General features: G+C 45.5%; 1 protein-coding gene across 5 annotated transcripts in view; it reads left to right on the top strand.

Annotated features, from left to right (window-relative positions):
* Positions 1 to 26,164, top strand: part of LOC110509197 (neurocan core protein) — a 128,490-nt gene that overhangs the window by 73,466 nt on the left and 28,860 nt on the right. For all 5 annotated transcript variants that reach the window (XR_005040220.1, XR_005040219.1, XM_036966524.1 and 2 more), the window contains 12 exons: positions 3,945 to 4,024; positions 7,895 to 8,113; positions 8,352 to 8,534; positions 9,757 to 9,931; positions 10,973 to 11,100; positions 11,308 to 11,622; positions 12,272 to 12,421; positions 12,536 to 12,619; positions 12,742 to 12,941; positions 13,086 to 13,251; positions 13,774 to 14,580; positions 21,737 to 21,853. Coding sequence is in view for 3 of the 5 variants with exons in the window: in XM_036966524.1 (XP_036822419.1) it covers positions 3,952 to 4,024; positions 7,895 to 8,113; positions 8,352 to 8,534; positions 9,757 to 9,931; positions 10,973 to 11,100; positions 11,308 to 11,622; positions 12,272 to 12,421; positions 12,536 to 12,619; positions 12,742 to 12,941; positions 13,086 to 13,251; positions 13,774 to 14,580; positions 21,737 to 21,853 (2,617 nt within the window). In the remaining 2 variants the exon portion in view is untranslated. The remainder of the gene's footprint in view (positions 1 to 3,944; positions 4,025 to 7,894; positions 8,114 to 8,351; positions 8,535 to 9,756; positions 9,932 to 10,972; positions 11,101 to 11,307; positions 11,623 to 12,271; positions 12,422 to 12,535; positions 12,620 to 12,741; positions 12,942 to 13,085; positions 13,252 to 13,773; positions 14,581 to 21,736; positions 21,854 to 26,164) is intronic.

Here is a 26,164-nt window from a genome sequence, read left to right as displayed (position 1 = left end):
TGCCAGGGTTCCTCCAGACATGACGCTTTGCAGTCAGGCCAAAGAGTTCAATCGTGGTTTCATCAGACCAGAGAATATTGTTTCTCATGGTCTGAGAGTCATTTAGGTGCCTTTTGGCAAACTCCAAGTGGACTGTCATGTGCCTTTTACTGGGGAGTGGCTTCTGTCTGGCTACTCTACCATAATGGCCTGATTGGTGGAGTGCTGCAGAGATGGTTGTCCTTCTGGAAGGTTCTCCCATCTCCACAGTGGAACTCTAGAGCTCTGTCCGAGTGACCATCAGGTTCTTGGTCACCTCCCTGACCAATGCCCTTCTCCCCCGATTGCTCAGTTTGGCTGGGCGGCCAGCTCTAGGAAGAGTCTCGGTGGTTCCAAACTTCCATTTAAGAATGAGGGAGACCACTGTGTTCTTTGGGACCTTCAATGTTGCAGACATTTTTTTTGGTATCCTTCCCCAGATCTGTGCCTTGACACAATCCCGTCTCTGAGCTCTACGGACAATTCCTTCGACCTCATGACTTGGTTTTTTCTCTGACATACACTGTCAACTGTGGGACCTTATATAGACAGGTGTGTGCCTTTCCAAATCATGTCCAATCAATTGAATTTACCACAAGTGGACTCCAATCAAGTTGTAGAAACATCTATGGAAACATTGATCAGTTTTGAGTCTCATAGCAAAGTGTCTGAATACTTATATAAATACAATATTTCAGTTTTTTATTTTAATACATTTGCAAAACCTATTTTTGTTTCGTCATTATGGGGTATTTTATGTAAATTGATGAGAAAAAAAAATGTGATACATTTTTGAAGAAGGCTGTAAGGTGATACTTTCTGAATGCACTGTAAGTCAAAACTGTAATTTGGCCACTCAGGAACATTCAATGTTGTCTTGATAAGCAACTCCAGTGTATGTTTGAATTTGTGTTTTAGGTTATTCTCCCTCTGAAAGGTGAACATTCCACCCAGTGTCTGTTGAAAAGCATGCTAAACCAGGTTTTCCTCTAGGATTTTTAGCTCTATTCAGTTTATTTTTACCCCCCCCCCCCCAAAAAAAAAACAACAACAACAACCTAGTTCTTGCAGATAAGAAGCATACCTATAACATGATGCAGCCGCCACCATGCTTGAAAATATGAAGCGTGGTACTCAGTGACGTGCTGTGTTGGATTTTCCCCAAATATAAAGTGAATTCTTTGCCACATTTTTTACAGTTTTACTTTAGCACTTTATTGCCAACAGGATTGTTTTGGAATATTCTGGCTTCCTTCTTTTCACTCTGTCATTTGTAAGTATTGTGGAGTAACTACAATGTTGTTGATCCCATCCTCAGTTTTCTCCTATCACAGCCATTCAACTCTGTAACTGTTTTAAAGTCATCATTGGCCTCATAGTGAAATCCCTGAGCAGTTTCCTTCCTCTCCAGCAACTGAGTTAGGAAGGACGCCTGTATCTTTTTAGTGACAAGGTGTGCTGATACACCATCCAAAGTGTAATTAATAATTTCATCATGCTCAAAGGGATACTCAGTGTAAATCACGTTAAACACACTATTATTGCACACAGAGTGTGTCCATGCAACTTATAATGTGACTTGTTAAGCACATTTTTACTCCTGAACTTAGTTAGGCTTTCCATAACAAAGGGGTTGAATACTTATTGACTCAAGACATTTCGGCTTTTCATTTTGTATTCTTTTGTAAAAAAAAATATATATAAAAACACATACTTCCACTTTGACATTATGGGGTATTGACATTATGGGGTATTGACATTATGGGGTATTGACATTATGGGGTATTGACATTATGGGGTATTGCGTGTAGGCCAGTCACACAAAATCTCAATTGAATCCATTTTCAATTCAGGCTGTAACAGAAGAAAAAGTGGGAAAAGGGGTGTGAATACTCTCTGAAGGCCGTGTAGGTCCTCTGCCAGTGGAAGGAGACTAGAGCGATACTCTATCCACGGCCAGGTAGAGGGGACAGCAGATCCCACAAAGAACATACGGGGTTTGTTATGTGTTGTATGTGTGACGTGTGTCAGCATGGCGTGTGTGTGCGCACGTTGCTTTTCTTGCCTCCTCTGGGAAAGAGCATTCCCACTGGGCTGGTGGTAATTTGTGTGTGTTTGTGTGTGTCACTGAGACAGATGAAGTGTTCTCAGGTGCCTGTGTATCATGAATCCAGACCGGAGCAGCTAGTGGGTTGATTAACTGAAGGGACTGAACGGCCCTCAGTCACTGCTGACTCTATTTATGTGAGTCTGAGCTGAGTTGGAAGGCGTATACTGTAGAGATACACACACACACACACACACACACAAGCCTGCTCATATCTGTGGTAATGAGAGCGGGCCGGGGAGAGAGCTCATGCCCACTAGATGTATGCGATCGTAGGGAGTAATTTAGAGGTGTCCCCCTTCCTTACACAAACATGGGGTGGAAAGATGGATGGATCAATGCTGTGTATTTCACTGGTTTTCAATTTCTCTTGTGGCGCATAGCAGTTTCATCCTTCAATTTCCATTTAGGTTTGGAAGTGCCGGAAATCCTCCATAGCAAGCTTTAAGGGAGAATCCCACTGAAAGACTTGGTGGAATGCTTTGAGGCAGGGGGGTGGGAGGGGGGGATAGGCTTCCTTTCCTGCTGAAGTCATGATAGCTAAGGCATGGGTTCAGGGCCTTTGCTGTTCTGCACTGATGGACAGCAGCTCAACACAGAGCAAGACTGTATCTCCCTTCTCCCAGACCTGTCTATCACAGTGGTGGTTGCCTGGTTAGATCTCTACTGTGTGCTCTGTCGGCCCTCTTTGAATGTCTTGTAGTCAGACCATACATTCAGAATGGACAGCCCCATTCACCGACACAGTCTAGAGCCTCTTTGAGTTATTTTCTCCGCCTAAGACAACTCTGGTTGTGAAATAAGGGAAGACGTGCAGAAAGGAGTCTTAGAAGAGGGCATCAACGACATCCAATGGCTGTAGTCAGTAGGGTGAGGCTGGTTAGTATACAGCTGGAGTTGCCCTGGTACATGCAAAACCGTCTGAACACAGGATTTCCCAGTTGCCAGTTCTTCGCACAAATCATTTGATCTTTACGTAGCTTGTCTATACACCCTTTGAATGCTCGACTGATTTTCCTCATCCTATGGACATGTCCTCTAAGCCATTTAAATTCAGAGCTGATTGTATTGCAAGCGTGGCTGTACAGTAGGCGAAGAGGCAACGCATTTTCAGGAATGGGAGAAAGATGGAATAAAACGTTATTGTCAGTTTGCACAGTTTCCTCCTATACCACAAAGATACCAAACCCACATTCCATTTCTTTGAATGCTCCATCCCCCTCAGCCATTCTTAGATGCTCTACTGTCAATGTTACTTCTGTCTTGTCTTTCTGTGTTGACTGAGAGGGGTTGGGCACGCAGCCAGGCTCTCTGCACGACTCCCTCTCTGCCAGAGGCTCATTCCTCATGTGGTTCAGGATTTCCAACATGGATAATAGGTCAAAGGTCGCCATGTCTGCGCACATTGAAAGTGATCTAGCAGCTCAACAGGGCGTAGCGCAAAGATTCTGTCCTCTTGCATAATACAATAGAAGAATGGAGACAAAATAAGCTTTTAATATCTATGCAGCTCACTCTTTGGTGAGGGGATGCAACACGAGGTACACATACAGGACAGGACACACGGAACACACACAGTGTACGTGCTCATAGCCCATTGACCTACAGAATGTACCTGGGGAGAAGTGGAAGAGAGAGAGTGAGAGATTGACAGACAAATACTACTTTAACCATGCAACGTGAATCATAATGGTCTCTGTCCCCGTCTATCCCCCTCTCACTCTCTCCCCTCTCTGCCTCTCTTTCACCCCCTCTCTCCCTCTCTCTCTCTCACCCCCCCCCCCCCCCCCCCCCCCCCTCTCTCTCTCTCTCTTTGCAGGTCCAGGATGGCTGTGGCTGTGCATGTACCTGGTCGACAGGCTGTCCCGTCTCTGCTGCTGCTTCTGTGTGCTGGCCTAGGTGAGTGCTCTTATCTGTGCTCATCCACTCGTTTCAGCCCTCAGTTTCTGCTCATCCTTCATTCTGACACACTGGTTTCAGCCCTCAGTTTCTGCTCATCCTTCATTCTGACACTGGTTTCAGCCCTCAGTTTCTGCTCATCCTTCATTCTGACACACTGGTTTCAGCCCTCAGTTTCTGCTCATCCTTCATTCTGACATGCACACTGGTTTCAGCCCTCAGTTTCTGCTCATCCTTCATTCTGACACACTGGTTTCAGCCCTCAGTTTCTGCTCATCCTTCATTCTGACATGCACACTGGTTTCAGCCCTCAGTTTCTGCTCATCCTTCATTCTGACATGCACACTGGTTTCAGCCCTCAGTTTCTGCTCATCCTTCATTCTGACACACTGGTTTCAGCCCTCAGTTTCTGGGAAGCTGGTGGACAACACATCATCAACACGAGGTGCTGCTGGAAATCCCAGGCACAATTTTTGGAAAATAGAAGCCGAAAATGTGGCCCGAGCGAACAAGTTTCGGATCAGTAGTAATGTTGACTGCTACTACTTTTTGATTGTGTAGTTTGAATGTTGTAACGGAGAAACACGATGTGGATGTTTGCAGACAGGCTCTGTGGGAGTGTGCTGGAACTGTTCCAGACCCATTGATGGTACTTTAGTTGACCGTCTGTTCAATTACACTGCGTCAAATTGTCCTGCGCTGGAGCAACGAAAACAGGAAGTCTATCTAAGCATGTGGTTAAAACCTGTGATGTTACAGGAACCACAAACTGACTGTGTCCCAATAGGCTTAGATACAGATGTAGGATCTTCATTTGACCCAGTTTGCTACTGCAGAATAATAATCATTCAGCAACAGGAAATGGGAATTATTATGTGGATTCTTTTTTGTAGGGATTGATACATTTTTTGATTAATCAAATCTGACATTAAAGTGGAAATGACAAACTTTAGAAGCCTTTCAGAACCTCTAATACACTACAGGTTTGCATTTCCTGCCAGGAAAAGTGTAAGCAACAAAAGAGTGATCAAATTAAGGTCCTACGTCTGTAGTTACCAATCTTTCCTCGTTTCGTCTCCGTCATGGTCTACATTATTTGAAAGAACTTAATGGGATTTGGCTCAAAAGCAGATACTGTAATGTAATTGAGTGTGAGAGAGAGTGTGTGTGTGTGTGCGTGCGTGTCTGGTACACGCGTGCATGTACGTGTGTGTTATTGCTCTCTGTTGCTCAGATGGACGAAGGGTCTTAGAGGCCACTCACAGGTTACGGTATATCACTCTCCTCCCTAACCTTCCCCCACACACCACACAACCTATCTGGACACTATCCTCCAGCTGCTGTTGCCATGGATATCCCAGCTAATAGATGGATGGCTGGGGGATGGAAAGGCATGCATTTGCTGGGAGAGAATGCCTCGAGGTCTTTGACTCTGCTGGGCTTTGATGTGTGTGTGTGTGATTGTATATCTATCACTTATTGACATGAAGCTGAGGAACCATCCTATTTGACGAGCCCGGCACAAGTGAAGACAGCTATGCAGTAGCAGAACAGACACGACTGAATAACGTGCTTCTCTCTCATATCACTGTCAGGGCTCCTGTATGTCAGCGCTGCACTGCATGAAACTTGTCAACCATTAGTAATAGGCAGGGACAAGAATGAGACAAATGAGAGGAACAATACATCCTTGATTGACACTTCGTAAGGCCTAATACTGGCAAGATCTACACACGGTTTGCCACTCTGACGAGCATACAATAGTAGAGCGGCTTCTGTTGATGACAGTAAAAGTCCTCCGTGTCATCACCCCCCTTATTTCCATTTTTAGAAGTCTCCCTCTTTCCTTTTTCTGCTGTCAATTCCATCTGTTTTTCCATTCACAGTTATCTGTGTTCATCTCTCTGTCTGTCTCTCTCTCTCTCCACGTACCAAACAATGTTTGTGATTACTTCTGGCTTGGGGATAAAGCTGATTGTTAGAATACTGACATGGGGATTCTCTCTAGGGGGGGGGGGGTGGGGGGGGGGTTCCACTAGTGAAGACATTCCAATCTAAATGCAGATGGGAGAGCCTTGTAGTTGGCCTTTACCGGTATTCCCATTTCCATGGTTACCCTGAGGCTGTATCTCACGGCATCTGGAGTGAGCGAACTACTGATGCCCACCTGCAGAGTGATGAACCCTGTTCTTTGTGCGGCAAACACCGTCCCGACACATTTACGTCCAATCAAATCAAAGAGAGGGGAGGGGAGGGGAGGGGAGAGGGAGTGAGGGAAAGGAGAAGAGAGGAAAGGGGGGACAGAGAGGTTAGTGGTAGAGAGGGGAGAGAATGAAAGAGGGGGAAAAGAAACAGGGGGATGGGGGACAGAAAAAGAGAGAGGAGAAAGAGAGCGAGAGAGGGAAAGCAGGTGCATGAATGCAGATATGAATGTGATGAAATAAGCATACTGAAATTGGAATTAATTATCTGTCTACCCAGCCATGTGTCAAGTGTGTGCGTGTGCATGCACGCACGTGTGTGTGTGTGTGTGTGTGTGTGTGTGTGTGTGTGTGTGTGTGCGTGTGTGTGTGTGTGTGTGTGTGTGTGTGTGTGTGTGTGTGTGTGTGTGTGTGTGTGTGTGTGTGTGTGTGTGTGTGTGTGTGTGTGTGTGTGTGTGTGTGTGTGTGTGTGTGTGTGTGTGTGTGTGTGTGTGTGTGTGTGTGTGTGTGTGTGTGTGTGCGTGTGTGTGTGTGTGTGTGTGTGACTCTACACAGTGCTGTTGTGTCACCTCTACTGGAATGGAGTTTCACCGAGTTGGGTTCCGGAACATTCTCTGAGTGTTACTCTGGTAATGAATCCCAGAGGTCTGGTTAAGTATGGCTCCCTGGAATCTCAGCTCCTCTCATTCCTCTTCTGCTCTCTCAATAGGTAATTGGCTTGGCTCTAATAGACCAAACTGACGGAACTAACCATTACTCCTGTCTGTCTTAGCTTACTTGAGGATCTTACATAGAAATAGAATTACCATTCAAGCCAATGATGGGTAGATAGGCCCCCATATTGAGTGAACGCATAGGAGTACATTTGATCTCTTCTTCCCTTTTTCCCTCATGACCCTGTCTCTTCTTCTCTTTTTCCCTCATGACCCTGTCTCTTCTTCTCTTTTTCCCTCATGACCCTGTCTCTTCTTCTCTTTTTCCCTCATGACCCTGTCTCTTCTTCTCTTTTTCCCTCATGACCATGTCTCTTCTTCTCTTTTTCCCTCATGACCCTGTCTCTTCTTCTCTTTTTCCCTCATGACCCTGTCTCTTCTTCTCTTTTTCCCTCATGACCCTGTCTCTTCTTCCCTTTTTCCCTCATGACCCTGTCTCTTCTTCTCTTTTTCCCTCATGACCCTGTCTCTTCTTCTCTTTTTCCCTCATGACCCTGTCTCTTCTCTTTTTCCCTCATGACCCTGTCTCTTCTTCTCTTTTTCCCTCATGACCCTGTCTCTTCTTCTCTTTTTCCCTCATGACCCTGTCTCTTCTTCTCTTTTTCCCTCATGACCCTGTCTCTTCTTCTCTTTTTCCCTCATGACCCTGTCTCTTCTTCTCTTTTTCCCTCATGACCCTGTCTCTTCTTCTCTTTTTCCCTCATGACCCTGTCTCTTCTTCTTCCTCTCCTTAGGCGTGAGCGAGGCAGCCTCCATAGTGAACATGCGTAGAGTCATCCACCCTGCCTCTTCTTCTTCCTCTCCTTAGGCGTGAGCGAGGCAGCCTCCATAGTGAACATGCGTGGAGTCATCCACCCTGCCTCTTCTTCTTCCTCTCCTTAGGCGTGAGCGAGGCAGCCTCCATAGTGAACATGCGTAGAGTCATCCACCCTGCCTCTTCTTCTTCCTCTCCTTAGGCGTGAGCGAGGCAGCCTCCATAGTGAACATGCGTAGAGTCATCCACCCTACCGTACAAGAGCCACTGGCCGGGTTCGCTCACCTCCCCTGCGTCTTCACCCACAAGCCCAGTGAGCCCAGCCCCTCTAGCCAGCCTCCCCATATCCAGTGGACCCGAACCTGGGTACTGCGTGGAGGAATGGGGGATCCCCTGGAGCAGATGGTTCTCTCAGCCAAAGGTAAAGAAAGTAACAATAGTCTGAAATTAAAGCTAATGATTCAATGATAGTGTTTCAACCAACATGGTCGTAGACTGTTTCAACCAGTAGGATATTCATTTCAATCAACACTTACACACGCCACATTTGGATTTTTGTATTACACTATGAAATAAACAGGTCATTCATTATGACCAAATTATGTAGAGTATACACTTTCATAGAAAAAACAAACATATTTTGTAACTCTTTGCCAAAGGTGACGTGGTGAAGGTGAATAAGGCTTTCGCTGGGCGGGTCAGGTTGCTTGGATACGCTGCCAACAACCTAAATGCTACCATGGAGATCTCAGGCCTCCGTAGCAACGACACAGGCACCTACCACTGCCAGGTTGTCGTGGGCGACAACTACGAGCGAGACGTATTGCCCCTTGTGGTCATGGGTGAGGAGTTTATACTGTAACTGACTGCATGTCGTTGTAATTGAAGTTTTCTCTCCGATTTAATACAGTATATCTTTGTTTGCAACAATTACAAGAAGTACCTTCTTTGAATTCTTGAATTAGTGTGTTTTGTGAGTCACTTCTCATTTTTTACAGTTGTGGAGTAGAGTTCATCAATAGTGAAAAAGCCTACTTATTATATTTCTGAAAGCTAGACAAATCCATACGGTGGATAACCAAGCTCTTTGTCCCTTCAAATGATCATTAATGGCATCTTAGAAACCTCAGTGTGAAAATGTGACCTTTTACTTAATGACCATTGGTCCTTCCCATTGAGTGTTGGGACAAAGCCTCCTTTATCTCATTCAACACTAATTACATTGATTCATCATATCAATATCACAATTACTTTCTCCAGTCTTACTTTTCTGTGCTTCTGTTTGTGTTGTCATTACGGGTTCATATTAACTGACTAATAGTCAGTAACACTGTCATTAATATTAAGCACATGGATTGAATACCAATGACAAGTACCCTGTGACTGCTCTTCCATGAAAAGCAGCTAAAAGAGCACAGCGGTTTTCCAATTGATCTGTTTCCAATAGGCTTTCAGTTAAAATAAGAGTGCAGATCCAATGCTTGTTGCTCCCACTTAGATGCCCTGTAACTTTCAGCTGTATTGAACTTATGATTTTACAATTTATTTATGTTTTGAGAAAATAGGTGAACCTATTTGGTTGCCGACCAGCGCACCTGTATAATCTGTCAAAGTCGGGCAATATCACGGACATCCGATATACTGCTGCAGATGCAGGGGAGGGAACAAAAGGGAGAAAAAACATCTTCTACATTCCGATGTTAATATTAGCATAATCATTTAGTGTCTTACAATGCCACATGGAGAGTAACATTTCATTGGGTGACCTTCGCCAGTGAATGAACATCCTAATGATCTAATTGGTTGTACAAGCTCCCATCTGTTTGTCTGAGACAAATACACACTTGGCATCACAACCCAAACCTGTGTGTGGCTGTGTCGTACGCTGCTCAAATTGAGTGCTTGTTTTTGTTGTTGTTGTGAATACGTGTGCTGTATGTGTGTGTCCTTGAGGTGTTGAGCAAGAAAGAGAAAAATACAAGCGAGGGGGAGAGAGAGAGAGAGAGAGAGAGAAGAAAGAGAATGTGTCTGTCTGTCACCTCACCTCTGTGTCTCTCCTCTCAGGTGTTGTGTTCCATTACCGGTCTCCTAGTGACCGTTACGCCCTCTCATTCGATGACGCCCAGTGGGTCTGTCAGGAGAACTCTGCCCTCATCGCCACGCCGACCCAGCTGTGGGCAGTTTTCTACAATGGCTATGCAAACTGTGCTGCCGGATGGCTCTCCGACCAGACTGTCCGGTGGGCGGGCGCACACACACACACACACACACACACACACACACACACACACACACACACACACACACACACACACACACACACACACACACACACACACACACACACACACACACACACACACACACACACACACACACACACACACACACACACACACACACACACACACACACACACACACACACACACACACACACACACACACACACACACACACACACACACACACACACACACACACACACACACACACACACACACACACACACACACACACACACACACACACACACACACACACACACACACACACACACACACACACACACACACACACACACACACACACACACACACACACACACACACACACACACACACACACACACACACACACACACACACACACACACACACACACACACACACACACACACACACACACACACACACACACACACACACACACACACACACACACACACACACACACACACACACACACACACACACACACACACACACACACACACACACACACACACACACACACACACACACACACACACACACACACACACACACACACACACACACACACACACACACACACACACACAACACACACACACACACACACACACACACACACACACACACACACACACACACACACACACACACACACACACACACACACACACACACACACACACACACACACACACACACACACACACACACACACACACACACACACACACACACACACACACACACACACACACACACACACACACACACACACACACACACACACACACACACACACACACACACACACACACACACACACACACACACACACACACACACACACTCTGACCCAGTCACCCCTGTCACATCCAAACACTCGCTCACAATACAACGAAGACCGCATACTGTTTGGAGGACAGCCGTAGTTTGATATTTTGAACATCTGGTGCGAACACAGAGCCTAGTTTTCTGACTCTGATCCTATTAATATTATCTCCACAGCTATCCCATCCAGTCACCAGAGCGTGGTTGCTATGGACAACAAGAGTACTCGGCTGGTGTGAGGAATTATGGGAAGAGAGACCCTAATGAGCTGTTTGATGTCTACTGTTTCGCCGGGGAACTGGACGGTGAGACACACACGCACGCATACACATGTCCACACACACACACACAGGCAGACACACACAGAAACATCTCACTTCCACTCCTGAGTCACTTTAATAATATTGCCTTGTGAATTTGTAGGCTTGTGAAAGAACAATAAAGATATCTGAGTCAGAACCTCCTCTCTCTCGATCCCCTCTTCCCCCCTCCACCCACCTCTCTCTATCCAGGTGAGGTATTCCACTCATGGGTCCCAGGGCGTCTGACTCTACCCTCTGCCTCAGAACGCTGCATCTCCCTGGGGGGACAGTTGGCCACGGTGGGGCAGCTCTACCTGGCCTGGAAGGCTGGGCTGGACAGCTGTGCTCCAGGCTGGCTCTCTGACGGCAGTGTCCGCTACCCTATCACCCAGCCCAGGCAGGGCTGTGGAGGGGACCAGCCAGGGGTCTGGACCGTCGTTCCCAACACCAGTGAAACCACAACCAGCAGCGGATCTGCTAATGCTACGGACGCCACACCACTCTATGATGCCTATTGCTACAGAGGTGAGAATGAAGTCCAGATCTGGAGTCCAAGAGTTCAAAGTTCATAGGTTACATTGTCAGTGTTAGGCTAAAATGGAAACTTCTCTTACACGAGTCACTGATTAACACAAAGTTCATAATGTAACATCACGATGATAAAACATCCAAGGCCTTTCCTCCATTCACTGATTCTTAGAGGTGTAGCTACAGTATGATTTAACCATCTCTACTGAATCGCCATGTCATTGAAATGGATGGTTTGTGAAGTAAGCATGACGATGCTGTTGCCCACCGTGACATGCGTTGCCAAGGATGTAACCACAGCAACACTGGTTAAGACAACCTAATAATTCCATGAGGAAGCTTTTGAAAATAATTTGATTCATGAGACCACCGCTGTTGCAAACTACTATAGCATAGCTGGTCCCTTTGTTAAGAAATATTCCTAAATTATGCAAAGAGTTGTGGGATATTAGAATCCTCTTGTTACACTGGAAGTGCTGGATAGACTTGTAGGAAGTGGAAGAGAGCGTAAGAGAGAGGAGAGAGATGATTCATTAGACAGGAATGTATTGCACATACTGACCATGAACCGTCAGTCATTGTTCATTCATTGGGTTGTGACGTCTCCTGCACATGTATGCTCTTCAATTCCTCATGGTTTCATCAGGGAACGTAAAGAAGCCAGGCCCCATCTCTAAAATCTACACGTCTCTGTGGAAGCCCTGGAGCTACCTGACCGGCCCCAGCGACACAGGCACTCCAGGAACAGGCAGCCTTTCCCTGGCTACTGAGACCAGCAGCAGCCCCCCGACCACAGGTGGGTGTGGAGATGAATGGATAGATGTAGAGTAATGGGTGTTCAACATGGTTGAATGGCAAGAAGGTTTTTCTCATTTTGTGAATAATCCTCCCTTCTCTCCCATCTTCACAGGGAGCCGTAACCTTTCACCTTCTGGTGACCTCACACCTTCGACCTGGTCAGGATTGATTGATCTGGAGGAAGAGGCCCGCTCTTGTAAGAAACTTGAACCACATCTAAAAGGATATTATATTGCACATATAGAGCATTCCTTTTGACCAAAGCACCTGCTTTTGGTTGATTATTGTTACTGTAATTCAATGTGTTGATCTTCTCAGCTTCAGACCCCTGGTCCTCAGAGTCCTCTGAGGGGTATGTCACCCTGCAGCTGAGCCCAGGAGAGAGCTCTCTAGCCTGGGGAGATCTGGGAGACATGGACCCTAACTCTGGAGTTTTCCTCAGACCTCCAGCCACGCCCAGCCACGGTCCAAGTTCTACCACACAGAAAGAGGAGTTATCAGCCCCCACTGACAGAAAGGTTGCTACATTTTTACAATATCGATTTATTACAAGTACTGTATAATCAGGGTACTTTGGCATACTGGCACTTTGTGGCTCTAGTATTGTTAATTGTATTACAGTAAATTCATTGTATTGGCTGTATGGTGGTCTCTGTCTAAAGGTGATGGCCAAGATAGTGAAGTCCATGTGGAAGCCGTGGAACTACCTGGCAGGGGTGACAGAAGGTACCCCAGGAAGAGGCAGTCCAGAGGTGGAGAGAAGGGGAACTACGGGGGGGACTGAGAGCGGGACTGTGCCCACCGGTTCTCCTGGCTCTCCTGCTCCAGGTTAGTGTGGACTTTTTGCTTTATTTTGGTTGTGATACTGAGACAAACAGCTAGAGAGAAAGAAAAGAGAGAAAGAGACACTGTGTTTGTGAGTGTGTGCTTGCCTGTTAGTCTGGGTCAGAAACTGTTTTACTGCCCTTTTCAGTAGTCTAAGCTTCATTATTACAGATATGTTCTCTGGCCCCATTCAACTCAAAGGCATACATGTTTAACAGAGAAAGGAACCTTAGGCATTGTTGCCTGCATTATTTAAGCCTTTTCTTCTAATGAAGGGTTTTCTGGGATGGTAAAACTATAAAACATAAAAGAAATAGAGGCACAATAGAAGACAAAAGCTTAGAGGTATTGGTTTTGTATCTTAGGGAGCACAGTGTATATACAATATGCTCTCCGCTATGCTCTGGCAGGATCTCTCGCTCTCTCGTTCTTCTTACAGCTCCTGCCCCTTCCCTCTTCTCCTTCCTTCTCTATCCTATCTCTCCCACTGCCTCCTCTAACTTCTTCTCTTTCTTCCCCCTGCAGGTTTACTCTCATGGGGTCATGGGTGGTGGGATAGCTTAGGGCTGGGGGAACTAGATGATATACCACCCACTGGTGAGCCCTCGTCCTCCCCAGCCCGGCTCACCTCTACCCCAGCCTCGGAGAGCCAGTCCTCTGCCTCCTCCTCCACCCCTGGAGGACGGGAGGCTGTCCCAGACACCACTCAGCCCAAAGGGGGGACGTTGGTACATGTGGCCCCATCAAAAGTTGAGATCTCGCCCCAGCCGGATTATATTCCCACTAGAGCAGATGGCCTGGCCAGTGTTGGGAGAGAGAGAGTGATGGTGAAAGAGGAGGGGAGTGCTGAGGGGGCCTCCGAAGAGGCGGGAGGGAAGATCCAGTTCACCCGTCTCCCCGTTGGAACCAGAAAACCCATAATCAGAGTCCCTCCATCCAACGAGAGAACCACAAGGAAGGATCAGTCAGGAGCCAGTCGCAGCACAACTCAACCACCAGTCAGCAGCTCCCCTGCTGGGTCAGACAGCAGAGACTCTTTCCCTCCATCCAGACCAGGTACTGGAGCTCTAGCCCCTCCACCCTCAGCCTCAGTCATCCAGGGAAGCTCCAAGGAGGCCTCATGGTCCCTCTCCTGGGTCTCAGTGGAGAGATCTGCAGAGCAGGGAGGTGAGGGTCCAGAAAGTGGGCCCTTGGCGCTGCCCTCCGGACCCCCAGTGGAAGAAGATACAGCCTGGTCTCACGCACTGGGCTCTGGTTTGCCTAGCAACCTGGGAGAGGAGGGTGGCAGGAGTGCAGGATTCAACCGGAGCAACAGAACTCTGGGCTCAGCTGGTAAGTTCTGTCTGCCTGTAGGCCATGGTGCTTACAACACCAAGGGTTGTGGGTTTGATTCTTGTTGGGGCCACCCATACAACAAATTAATGTGTCGTGTCTGGACTATCATTAAATGTGAAGACTTATTTATATCAAATCAGTGCTCCTAGGTTTAAATATTACGTGATTAAACAAATCATGTAAACATTAATTTCACTAGGAAGTCGGGGCACCACAGAAACTGTTTTCTGAACATATCTGATCAATTAGTCTTCTATTAATTAATTATTAATTGTTACCTCATCAGTTCTCATTACTAAACATCGCAAACTCTTGGATATCTGCACCAACCCTAAGTTTCCATAATGAATCAGCAATATACAAATTGGCTTAATTATTTATTTTCTAACTAACTAATCACAGAAATACTTAAACAAACAGTAGATATTGTTTACTAACAATGATAGAAAAGTCCCTAGTGGGCGATATGACGGCTTGGTAGACAAAGGAAAGGGGTGGGGACTGAGAAAGAGCGGGAAAGACAAAATGGACCCACTACACACAGTGGATAATTATAATCATTGAAATGCTAATCCTTTGTACATGAACGGCCGCTCATTCGAGAATAATTGCAATGTATATATTTCTGCTCGTATGTCTTTGTTGTCTTCTCTGTTGAAATCCTCAATCATCCTGTAGAGTTCATCAATGTCTTTCATGGTTGTCGGTGGTTATAATGGATACTTCAGAGTACCATTTGGAAATGTTCTCAAAGAGTAGATGCTTCGGCGGTTGTCGGTATTCTCGTTCTAGACTTACGTCATTTCTAGCTGCAGACTAGTAATTATGCGTCTAGAATTTGCTCCTGTAGTGATCGATAGTCTCAGAGTTGAACCATTTCCAGCCGTGTAGCCAAAACTACAGCTGTATGGTCTAATGGTCTATAGAATTGTAGCCATTCCAATGTGGGAACTCCGTCCCGGCGTTCTCTGACTTAATGTATATTTTGTAGGATGGTGTTTTATACTTGTGGAAGAAGGGGTGGTTCTATGACACCTAATGGAATGTCTGGGCTCACGGGGGCGTGGCCACTGACTAGTTCAGCTTTATATGAAAATCCATACTCTCATTTAGAAGGTTAACATGACATTACATCTTTTCACAAATAGTTTCATGTTTAATCACATACGTTTCACAATATTTAAATGTAAAACCTGACAGCTGGGAAATGTACACTTTAAAAGATACAGTTATGTGTGTTTCCTGTCCTTCATGAGATCACCAAATGAAACACACTCGACACGACTGTCCCTTAAGTGTCCACGGACCATTCCCACATTCTCAAAAGTAGAAATATTGTTTAGTTCTCCCATTTTGGGGATTGGGAGTTTTAAACTAAGAGAAGCTCTTTGTTCTGGTACTCTCTCCCTCAGTACTGCATGGCAGTTTCTACCAGGTATTTATGACCTATCGTAAAACTTGCGATGGGGAGAGTGAGAGAGGCGGGAAGCCACGATATACACCCCCAAAGGGCCACGTCGTGACATATGCATGCACGACAGTAAGTCGCTTTGGATAAAGGCGTCTGCTAAATGGCATATTATCATGATTAATATTCATAGAATTCTTACTATTATTAGATTTTATTTTTTATCAACAAAATTACACGCAAAGCTGAACAAAACACCAACATTATATTTTCCCATGTCTGTCCATCATGACCTCAGTCAATGTGATCTCTGTACAATCCTCACAGTTGTTTCTTCGCTGATGTTATTCAATCTGTTTTTCAATTCAGAGATAATACCGCGTTGCGTTTCGACCTACAATACACCTCGTACCAGACCCATGCTGTATGTAGTCCAACTAGGGACTAGGAAGGTAGTCATGCCTCCATAGATACAGCCCTGATTAAGTTCACAGGCAGGTTTGTGTTTTGTAAATCTAGCACCTGCTTTAGTGTCTCTCTCTCCAGAGCTATTTCTCACCTGATAATGAATGAGGCTTGTAGCTGGATATAACCTCTCCCTTAGGCATTCCTGCACTACACATTTCTGTGGTGATTTATTTTTGCTCTCTTAGCATCATTGCTCAACATTGCTAGATATCAAGGATTTATACAGTACCAGTCAAAAGTTTGGACACACCTACTCATTCAAGGGTTTTTCTTTATTTTTACTATTTTCTACATTGTAGAATAATAGTGAAGACATCAACACTATGAAATAACACATGGAATCATGTAGTAACCCAAAATATTCTGAGATTCCTAATGTTACTGTCCCCACTACAACAACACAAGTATGTAAATACATGTAATTTTGTCCTTGAAACATTACATTTAAATACTGTATAATTCCATTGATTCCTATAGAGGACTGCTCCTCTGGGGAGTGCCAATATGGCCGTCCGGTGGCTGCGAAACCTCTCAATGGTGGCCATTACATAGCATTAGCAATCTAGGGTTTATAAACGTCACTGGTAGATATGTTGTGTGTTCTGAGATGTGATAAGTAAATGTGTAACCAAAGACTTTGGGTTATAACAGCGAATAGTATTGACAGGGACTTTAGAGAATGTTATGTGGTGTTGTTAATTGAGTTGATAGCCTCTGGAGGTAAAGAAAGCATTGGGCCACTTTACTGACCCTGTATTAACCCCTTATTTCCATCCCATACAGTACATTAGCAGCCCCATTGCTGCACAAACAGAAAAAATCTATTTGAGGAGCTCATGGGATACTGGGTCTCGTTCTCTCTCTCTCTCTCTCTCTCTCTGTGTGTTCTGTCTGAGTAGAGATGTTTGTTTTTGTTTTTGCTGACTGGATCAGAGTGGACCTCATCAGGCTGTGTAATCAATAAAGGGCTGCAGGAGAGGCTGCTCATGTTTTATATACAAGCCTCAAGGGCCCTTCTCTCTCTCTATCCCAAACTCTATCACATCCTCCTTTACCTCTTTCTCACATTCTTTCTTTCTCTCCTTCTCTATCTCAACCTTTCACCTCTCTTTCTCACCCACTCTCTCTCACGCTCTTACCGCTCTCTTTCCTTCGCTCTCCATTTCTCTATCCCTCTCCCTTCTCTCACTGTGGCAAGGAATGAGCAAGAGTTGCATCAAGAGCTGTAGGCCAAAACAAGCAGCTTCTCTGAGTCGTTTGGTCTGTTTGTCTATTGGTGTGCTGTTTTGTTGCATATGTCTTGGTGTCAGGCGCAAGGTGAAGGCATAGCCTGTCAGCTCATTCTCTGCCCTGTTGATTTCTCTGCTCCACTCACTTTAATGAACAACCAGCCACTGTAGGCTAATCTGTGTTACACACACACACACACACACACACACACACACACACACACACACACACACTGAATTATTTTATTGGTCCTCTGGCTATTATAAAGGCTCCAAACAGTGATGTTTGTGATGGCTTGTCCTGACTTTGACTGTTAGAACAATATACTAGTGGCACGGTAGCAGCAACACATCGCTAGCCTTAGCACCTGACCTCAGCAAGAAATTGACCTTAGAAGGATAAACACAGTGGGTCAAACATACATCTATAATCCAAAGCGTACAGTAGCACTGGGAAAGGGACAAGAGGATACCTAGTGAGTTGTACAACTGAATGGATCAACTGAAATGTGTCTTCTACTATTAACCCAACCAGAGGCAGAACGACAGCTGGACAGAAGTGATGACTATGTTCATAGAACATATCAAGGATTTACTTTGCTCAGTTCCTGTGGTTTTACTCCTGTTAGAAGTTCATCTGTCTAGTATTGTTGGCCTAAACGAATAGCCAGCATGATGATTATTGTGAGGATGTCTTTAAGAGACGCGTGCTATGTAGAAGATGGAATCAGGCTACAGGCTAATCATAGCCTGGGTCAAAGCTGGGCGATATGGACAAGGATGCTGTAGCTATCAATTGTCCCATTTAACAATCACCTATATTAGCAAACTTATTTTCATTCAAACTTCACATTTCTCTAGTTATCATAATGAACGATTTCAGAAAAATGCCCACGATAAGTGGTCGGTGTAGTCGGTGTCAATCATTTTCGGTTTATTGTCCCAGCTCTAGCCTAGGTATTCCTTTTTACCCTTTGTGTGATGGGTAAACACACACACGCATGGTACACACAATCACGTAGACACACTCTGTCTCTTATATACACACACACACATGCATGTGCACGTCACATGTGCACACACACACACACACACACACACACACACCACACACACACACACCCACAAGATTGTGCTGTCTACAATCTCTGCTGTTCGTTCCAATATATCATGATTGTGTTGTATCATAATTCATATCAGCAGTTTAAGTGATGAGCTATTTAGCCTCAGACATAATGAGACAAGATGGAAATTAGCATAAATGTAATGCAAATTCAAATCACTTTGATTATACACACACACACACACACTCACACACACACAATGTAAGGAAGAACACACACACACACATACACGCATAGATCCACACACTCCTAGGTGTCAGAGGGCGGGAACAGAACATTCTTAGCGGGTGAGTCGGCACCTTCAAAGACCTCAAGGTTCCTTAACGATCCACTTATGAGACAACCTGGCGTCATGGCGACCGTTGATATGGAAATGATTAATTATCCTGTGAACAATGATTGGCTGAATTATAGGGGGGCCTGAGAGATCAGTAGGTGGTCTGTTCCTTTCTCTATTCTTCATACCACATCTGAAGTTCCTTCTTTGCCAAGGATCACTTTCCATATGGTAACCATGACAACAGAGACGAGGAGAAAGGTGACGGGTGGTTGACGGGTGGTTGAGTCTAGACATAGTGTCTTTCAGAAGAAACAGGAAAATAAATATTTATGTAGAAGCATTAGTTATAGTTATGATGATGCCCACACTACCACCATTACTCCAGAATGGTTGTGTATACAGATCATGACTGTTCACTACCACACTCAACTCCCATCACTACTCTATCCACAATGCACTGTGTGAATGTGCTCCTGCGGTGTGGTTGGTTGACTGTCCTTCCTGGTGCCAGTGGTGTTTTAACCCAATAGCAGCAGACTCGGCAGAGCACTGTGGTTACGTTGCACTTCCCTGCCTGTTCAATGGAGTTGAGGTCAATGGATTTGGAAGAGAGCGAGGGAGAGAGCTGCATGAACTGCATGGCTCAGTAATTTTACGTTGCGGTGTGTGTGTGTGTGTGTGTGTACTGTGAAGGCTATGAGCCTATATACTGTACAGATTAGAGAAAGAGAAACAAACTATATGAGAAGGACAGAAAGGGGTGGATCAGAAGTGTATGTGTTCTTGGCAACGTTTAGTTGCTGCTAGATGCATTTATGTACTCTTGAGGATGTTCATTGTAAAAAAGAGTACTGCCCTCCAGTCTAAGGATATCTCAATACCTTATATCTGACAACAGCAGGGCAAAAACATAGATCTAAATGCACACTGTTTGACCGCAACCATACTGCTAACTTCTCCTGTGCTGCCCTCCCTCTCTTTCAGGAAGATATCCAGGAGATGCTAACTTCTCCTGTGCTGCCCTCCCTCTCTTTCAGGAAGATATCCAGGAGATGGTAACTTCTCCTGTGCTGCCCTCCCTCTCTTTCAGGAAGATATCCAGGAGATGCTAACTTCAGCTGCACTGTCCTCCCTCTCTTTCAGGAAGATATCCAGGAGATGATAACTTCTCCTGTGCTGCCCTCCCTCTCTTTCAGGAAGATATCCAGGAGATGCTAACTTCAGCAGCACTGCCCTCCCTCTCTTCCAGGAAGATATCCAGGAGATGGTAACTTCAGCTGCACTGCCCTTCCTCTCTTTCAGGAAGATATCCAGGAGATGCTAACTTCAGTTGCACTGCCCTCCCTCTCTTTCAGGAAGATATCCAGGAAGTGCTAACTTCAGCTGCACTGCCCTTCCTCTCTTTCAGGAAGATATCCAGGAGATGCTAACTTCAGCTGCACTGCCCTCCCTCTCTTTCAGGAAGATATCCAGGAGATGCTAACTTCAGCTGCACTGCCCTTCCTCTCTTTCAGGAAGATATCCAGGAGATGCTAACTTCAGCTGCACTGCCCTTCCTCTCTTTCAGGAAGATATCCAGGAGATGCTAACTTCAGCTGCACTGCCCTCCCTCTCTTTCAGGAAGATATCCAGGAGATGCTAACTTCTCCTGTGCTTTACTATCTCCAAGGGGACTCGGAGGACGGCTACTCTTTCATATCGAGTCAAGTCGTTTTCACCAAAATGCGTTGTCCCCCCATAGAGTCAAGAAGCTGTGTTTAAACCGTGACAGTACGCCAAAGAGTGGACTGAGGACTGTGTGTCCTCTCTGAGGACTGAGGACTGTGTGTCCTCTCTGAGGACTGAGGACTGTGTCCTCTCTGAGGACTGAGGACTGTGTGTCCTCTCTGAGGACTGAGGACTGTGTGTCCTCTCTGAGGACTGTGTGTCCTCTCTGAAGACTGTGTGTCCTCTCTGAGGACTGAGGACTGTGTGTCCTCTCTGAGGACTGAGGGTCCTCTCTGAGGACTGAGGGTCCTCTCTGAGGACTGTGTGTCCTCTCTGAGGACTGATGACTGTGTCCTCTCTGAGGACTGTGTCCTCTCTGAGGACTGAGGACTGTGTCCTCTCTGAGGACTGAGGACTGTGTGTCCTCTCTGAGGACTGAGGACTGTGTCCTCTCTGAGGACTGAGGACTGTGTCCTCTCTGAGGACTGAGGACTGTGTGTCCTCTCTGAGGACTGAGGGTCCTCTCTGAGGACTGAGGACTGTGTCCTCTCTGAGGACTGTGTGTCCTCTCTGAGGACTGAGGACTGTGTCCTCTCTGAGGACTGTGTGTCCTCTCTGAGGACTGAGGACTGTGTGTCCTCTCTGAGGACTGAGGACTGTGTGTCCTCTCTGAGGACTGAGGGTCCTCTCTGAGGACTGAGGGTCCTCTCTGAGGACTGAGGACTGTGTCCTCTCTGAGGACTGTGTGTCCTCTCTGAGGACTGAGGACTGTGTACTCTCTGAGGACTGAGGACTGTGTACTCTCTGAGGACTGAGGACTGTGTCCTCTCTGAGGACTGAGGTCTGTCCGAGAGTCACAAGTCTTGCATGCATCTAAAAATGAACAAAAAATCTCTTAATTCTCCATTATCTAATATCCCCCCTTCCTCTCTCTCAGGTGTGGGGGAGCCCTGTGTGACCAACCCATGTCTGCATGGAGGGCAGTGTGTGCCTCAGGGCAAGGGCTACAGCTGCTACTGCCCACAAGGCTTCACGGGGGAGAACTGTGAGATCGGTGAGTTTACAATACACACACACACACACACACACACACACACACATGGACACATGCATGTGTATGTATTTGTGTGTAACTGAGTCTTAAAATATATTAATGGTAGGTCTAAGGTCAAGTTCTCCATCACCCTTTAGACAGGGGTTTGGGGGTTAGAGGTTAGAGGTCAGAAGTATTGTTGTGGTTGACAAGGTCAATCTCCTCTCTGTGCCTGCTGGCTCTCACTTGGATGGCTTTGTTACACACACACAATGAAAGGTTCGATCAGAAACACCAACTAAACCAAATCCTGTTGTTTACCAGTGTGTGTGTGGTGACTTCCGACTTTAGTTTACAGCAACTGTCTGAATACTGTCAGGACATGAACTACTTTAGGTATTAACTACTTTAGGTAGTAACGTGTTGGCTATGAATCTCAGTGACTTTCTCCCATTAGGTTGACTAACATCTCTACCTCAGCCCTGACCCAGACTCACAAACCCTGCAGGATCATCTCCCATCTTACAGCAACAGGGCGGCAGGTTGCCTAGTGGTTAGAGCATTGGGCCAGTAACTGAAAGGATGCTGGTTCGAATCCCCAAGCTGACAAGGCTCTGTCGATGTGCCCTTGAGCAAGCCACTTAACCCTAATTGCTCTGGATAAGAGCGTCTGCTAAATGACTAAAATGTCAATGTAAATACCTGAGAGATGAGACAGCGCCAGACATTCATTGTATTTACCTGTCTGCTGTGGTGAGGATGTACACTACATGAAAGTATGTGGACATCTGCTCGTTGAACATCTCATTTCAAAATCATGGGCATTAATATGGAGTTGGGCCCCCCTTTGCTGATGAAACAGCCTCCACTCTTCTGGGAAGTCTTTCCACTAGATGTTGGAACATTGCTGCGGGGACTTGCTTCCATTCAGCCACAAGAGCATTAGTGAGGTTGGGCGGTTAGGCCTGGATCGCAGTCGGTGTTCCAATTTATCTCAACGTTTTTCGATGGGGTTGAGGTCAGGGCTGTGTGCAGGCCAGTCAAGTTCTTCCACACCAATCTCGACAAACCATTTCTGTATGGACCTCGCTTTGTGCACATGGACATTGTCATGCTGAAACAGGAAAGGGCCTTCCCCAAACTGTTGCCACAACGTTGGAAGCACAGAATCGTCTAGAATGTCATTGTATGCTGTAGCATTGTGATTTCCCTTCACTGGTACTAAGTGACCTAGTCTGAACCATGAAAAACAGCCCCAGACTATTATTCCTCCTCCACCAAACTTTACAGTTGGCACTATGCATTTAGGCAGGTTCTCCTGGCATCCACCAAACCCAAATTTGTCCGTCGGACTGGCAGATGGTGAAGCGTGATTCACAACTCCAGAGAATGCGTTTGTTGCTCTTAGACGTTTCCACTTCACAATAACAGCACTTACAGGGCAGCTCTAGCAGGGCAGAAATTTGACAACCTGACTTGTTGGAAAGGTGGCATCCTATAACGGTTCAAGTTGAAAGTTACTGAGCTCTTCAGTAAGGCCATTCTACTGCCAATTTTTGTATATGGAGATTGCATCGCTGTGTGCTCAATTTTACACACTAAAATAGCCTAATCCACTAATTTGAAGGTGTATCCACATACTTTTGTATATATAGTATATTTGCCTAACTGGGTACTGCTGGCTTCTAGAGCTGTGAGACAGAGAATGGGCTGCACTGCCCTCCCTCTCTTTCAGGAAGATATCCAGGAGATGCTAACTTGATGATGCCCATTGATGCCAAGGCAGGGCTGTGTGTGTGCGTGTGCATCAGTATTTGTGGTATTATCTCTCTCAGGAGCAGTGGTGTAAAGTACTTAACAAAAATACTTTAAATTACTACTTAAGTAGTTTTTTTATGCTTTGCTTTACTATTTATATTTTTACAACTTTTACTTTTACTTCACTACATTCCTAAAGACAATGATGTACTTTTTTACTCCATACATTTTCCCTGACACCCAAAAGTACTCGTTAGATTTTGAATACTTAGCAGGACAGGAAAATGGTCTTCAATTCACACATCCCTGGTCATCCCTTCTGATCTGACAGTCTCACTAAACACATGCTTAGTTTGTAAATTATGTCTATGTGAAGGAACGTGAAATAAATAAGTAAATAAATAAAAATGTAAAAACGATACTGTCTGGTTTGCCTAATATAAGTCATTTGAAAGAATGTATACTTGTACATTTACTTTTGATACTTAAGTATATTTAAAATCAAATAGTTTTTGACTTTTACTCAAGTAGTATTTTACTGGGTGACTTTCACTTTTACTTGAGTCATTTTCTATTAAGGTATCTTTACTTTTACTCAAGTATGACCAATGGGGCAACTTTTTCCACCAGTGGTCAGGAGCCCTAACTCCTCTGCATTACGCATGACAGGATTAAACATTCATGTGTGTTTTGAGACAAGGTGTGTGTATGCATGTGGGTTGATACTGTACAGTATATTGGCAAATGTTGACTTGGAGGTGAGAGAAAGGTTACGGGGTGAAGAGATGACCAAGCTCATGCTGGGGTGAAGAGATGACCAAGCTCATGCTGGGGTGAAGAGATGTTTAAGCTCATGCTGGGGTGAAGAGATGTTCAAGCTCATGCTGGGGTGAAGAGATGTTTAAGCTCATGCTGGGGTGAAGAGATGTTCAAGCTCATGCTGGGGTGAAGAGATGTTCAAGCTCATGCTGGGGTGAAGAGATGTTCAAGCTCATGCTGGGGTGAAGATATGTTTAAGCTCATGCTGGGGTGAAGAGATGTTCAAGCTCATGCTGGGGTGAAGAGATGTTTCAGCTCATGCTGGGGTGAAGTGATGTTTAAGCTCATGCTGGGGTGAAGAGATGTTCAAGCTCATGCTGTGGTGAAGAGATGTTTAAGCTTATGCTGGGGTGAAGAGATGTTCAAGCTCATGCTGAGGTGAAGAGATGTTCAAGCTCATGCTGGGGTGAAGAGATGTTCAAGCTCATGCTGGGTTGAAGAGATGTTCAAGCTCATGCTGGGGTGAAGAGATGACCAAGCTCATGCTGGGGTGAAGAGATGTTTCAGCTCATGCTGGGGTGAAGTGATGTTTAAGCTCATGCTGGGGTGAAGAGATGTTCAAGCTCATGCTGGGGTGAAGAGATGTTTAAGCTCATGCTGGGGTGAAGAGATGTTTAAGCTCATGCTGGGGTGAAGAGATGTTCAAGCTCATGCTGGGGTGAAGAGATGTTCAAGCTCATGCTGGGGTGAAGAGATGTTCAAGCTCATGCTGGGGTGAAAAGATGTTCAAGCTCATGCTGGGGTGAAGAGATGACCAAGCTCATGCTGGGGTGAAGATATGTTTAAGCTCATGCTGGGGTGAAGAGATGTTTAAGCTCATGCTGGGGTGAAGAGATGTTTAAGCTCATGCTGGGGTGAAGAGATGTTCAAGCTCATGCTGTGGTGAAGAGATGTTTAAGCTTATGCTGGGGTGAAGAGATGTTCAAGCTCATGCTGGGGTGAAGAGATGTTCAAGCTCATGCTGGGGTGAAGAGATGTTCAAGCTCATGCTGGGGTGAAGAGATGTTCAAGCTCATGCTGGGGTGAAGAGATGACCAAGCTCATGCTGGGGTGAAGAGATGTTTCAGCTCATGCTGGGGTGAAGTGATGTTTAAGCTCATGCTGGGGTGAAGAGATGTTCAAGCTCATGCTGGGGTGAAGAGATGTTTAAGCTCATGCTGGGGTGAAGAGATGTTCAAGCTCCTGCTGTGGTGAAGTGATCACCAGAGATAAAAGAGCGACACTGACTCCAAAGATAGTGATGCCTATGGAATTGAAGTTCTGATGAAGGACAAGTGATGAAGAGCAGAACCATTTTAGACTATTGAGATGCACCCCTAGAACAGTCATGGTAGTATGTACTGCAAAACAACCTTCAGTTGATAGTACACTCTTTGAAAAAATAATATTATCTAGAACCTAAAAGGGTTCTTCGGCTGTCCCCATAGGAATAACTTTGAATAACCCTTTTTGGCTCTAAGTAGAACCCAATTGGTTCCAAGCAGAACTGTTTTGGGTTTCATGTACAGTTGAACCCTTTCCTCAGATGGTTCTACCTGGAATCAAAAAGGGTTATCCAATGGGGACAACTGAAGAACCCTTTGGGAACCCTTTTTTTCTAAGAGTGTAGTGACTGAGTTCTTTACATTTAATTTCTATTTTATGTAGTCTAGAACCTGACAGTGGAATTCAAAGCCCATGTGCTATGTTTGTCCAGACATGCAGAACTCGGGGTTAATGGTTCAAAGGTCCCATCAGAAAGTCTTGGCTGTCTGG

This window comes from Oncorhynchus mykiss, chromosome 28 (assembly GCF_013265735.2).
Source record: "Oncorhynchus mykiss isolate Arlee chromosome 28, USDA_OmykA_1.1, whole genome shotgun sequence".
Classification (NCBI taxonomy): Eukaryota; Metazoa; Chordata; class Actinopteri; order Salmoniformes; family Salmonidae; genus Oncorhynchus; species Oncorhynchus mykiss.
This window is presented reverse-complemented; position numbering and strand designations above follow the sequence as displayed.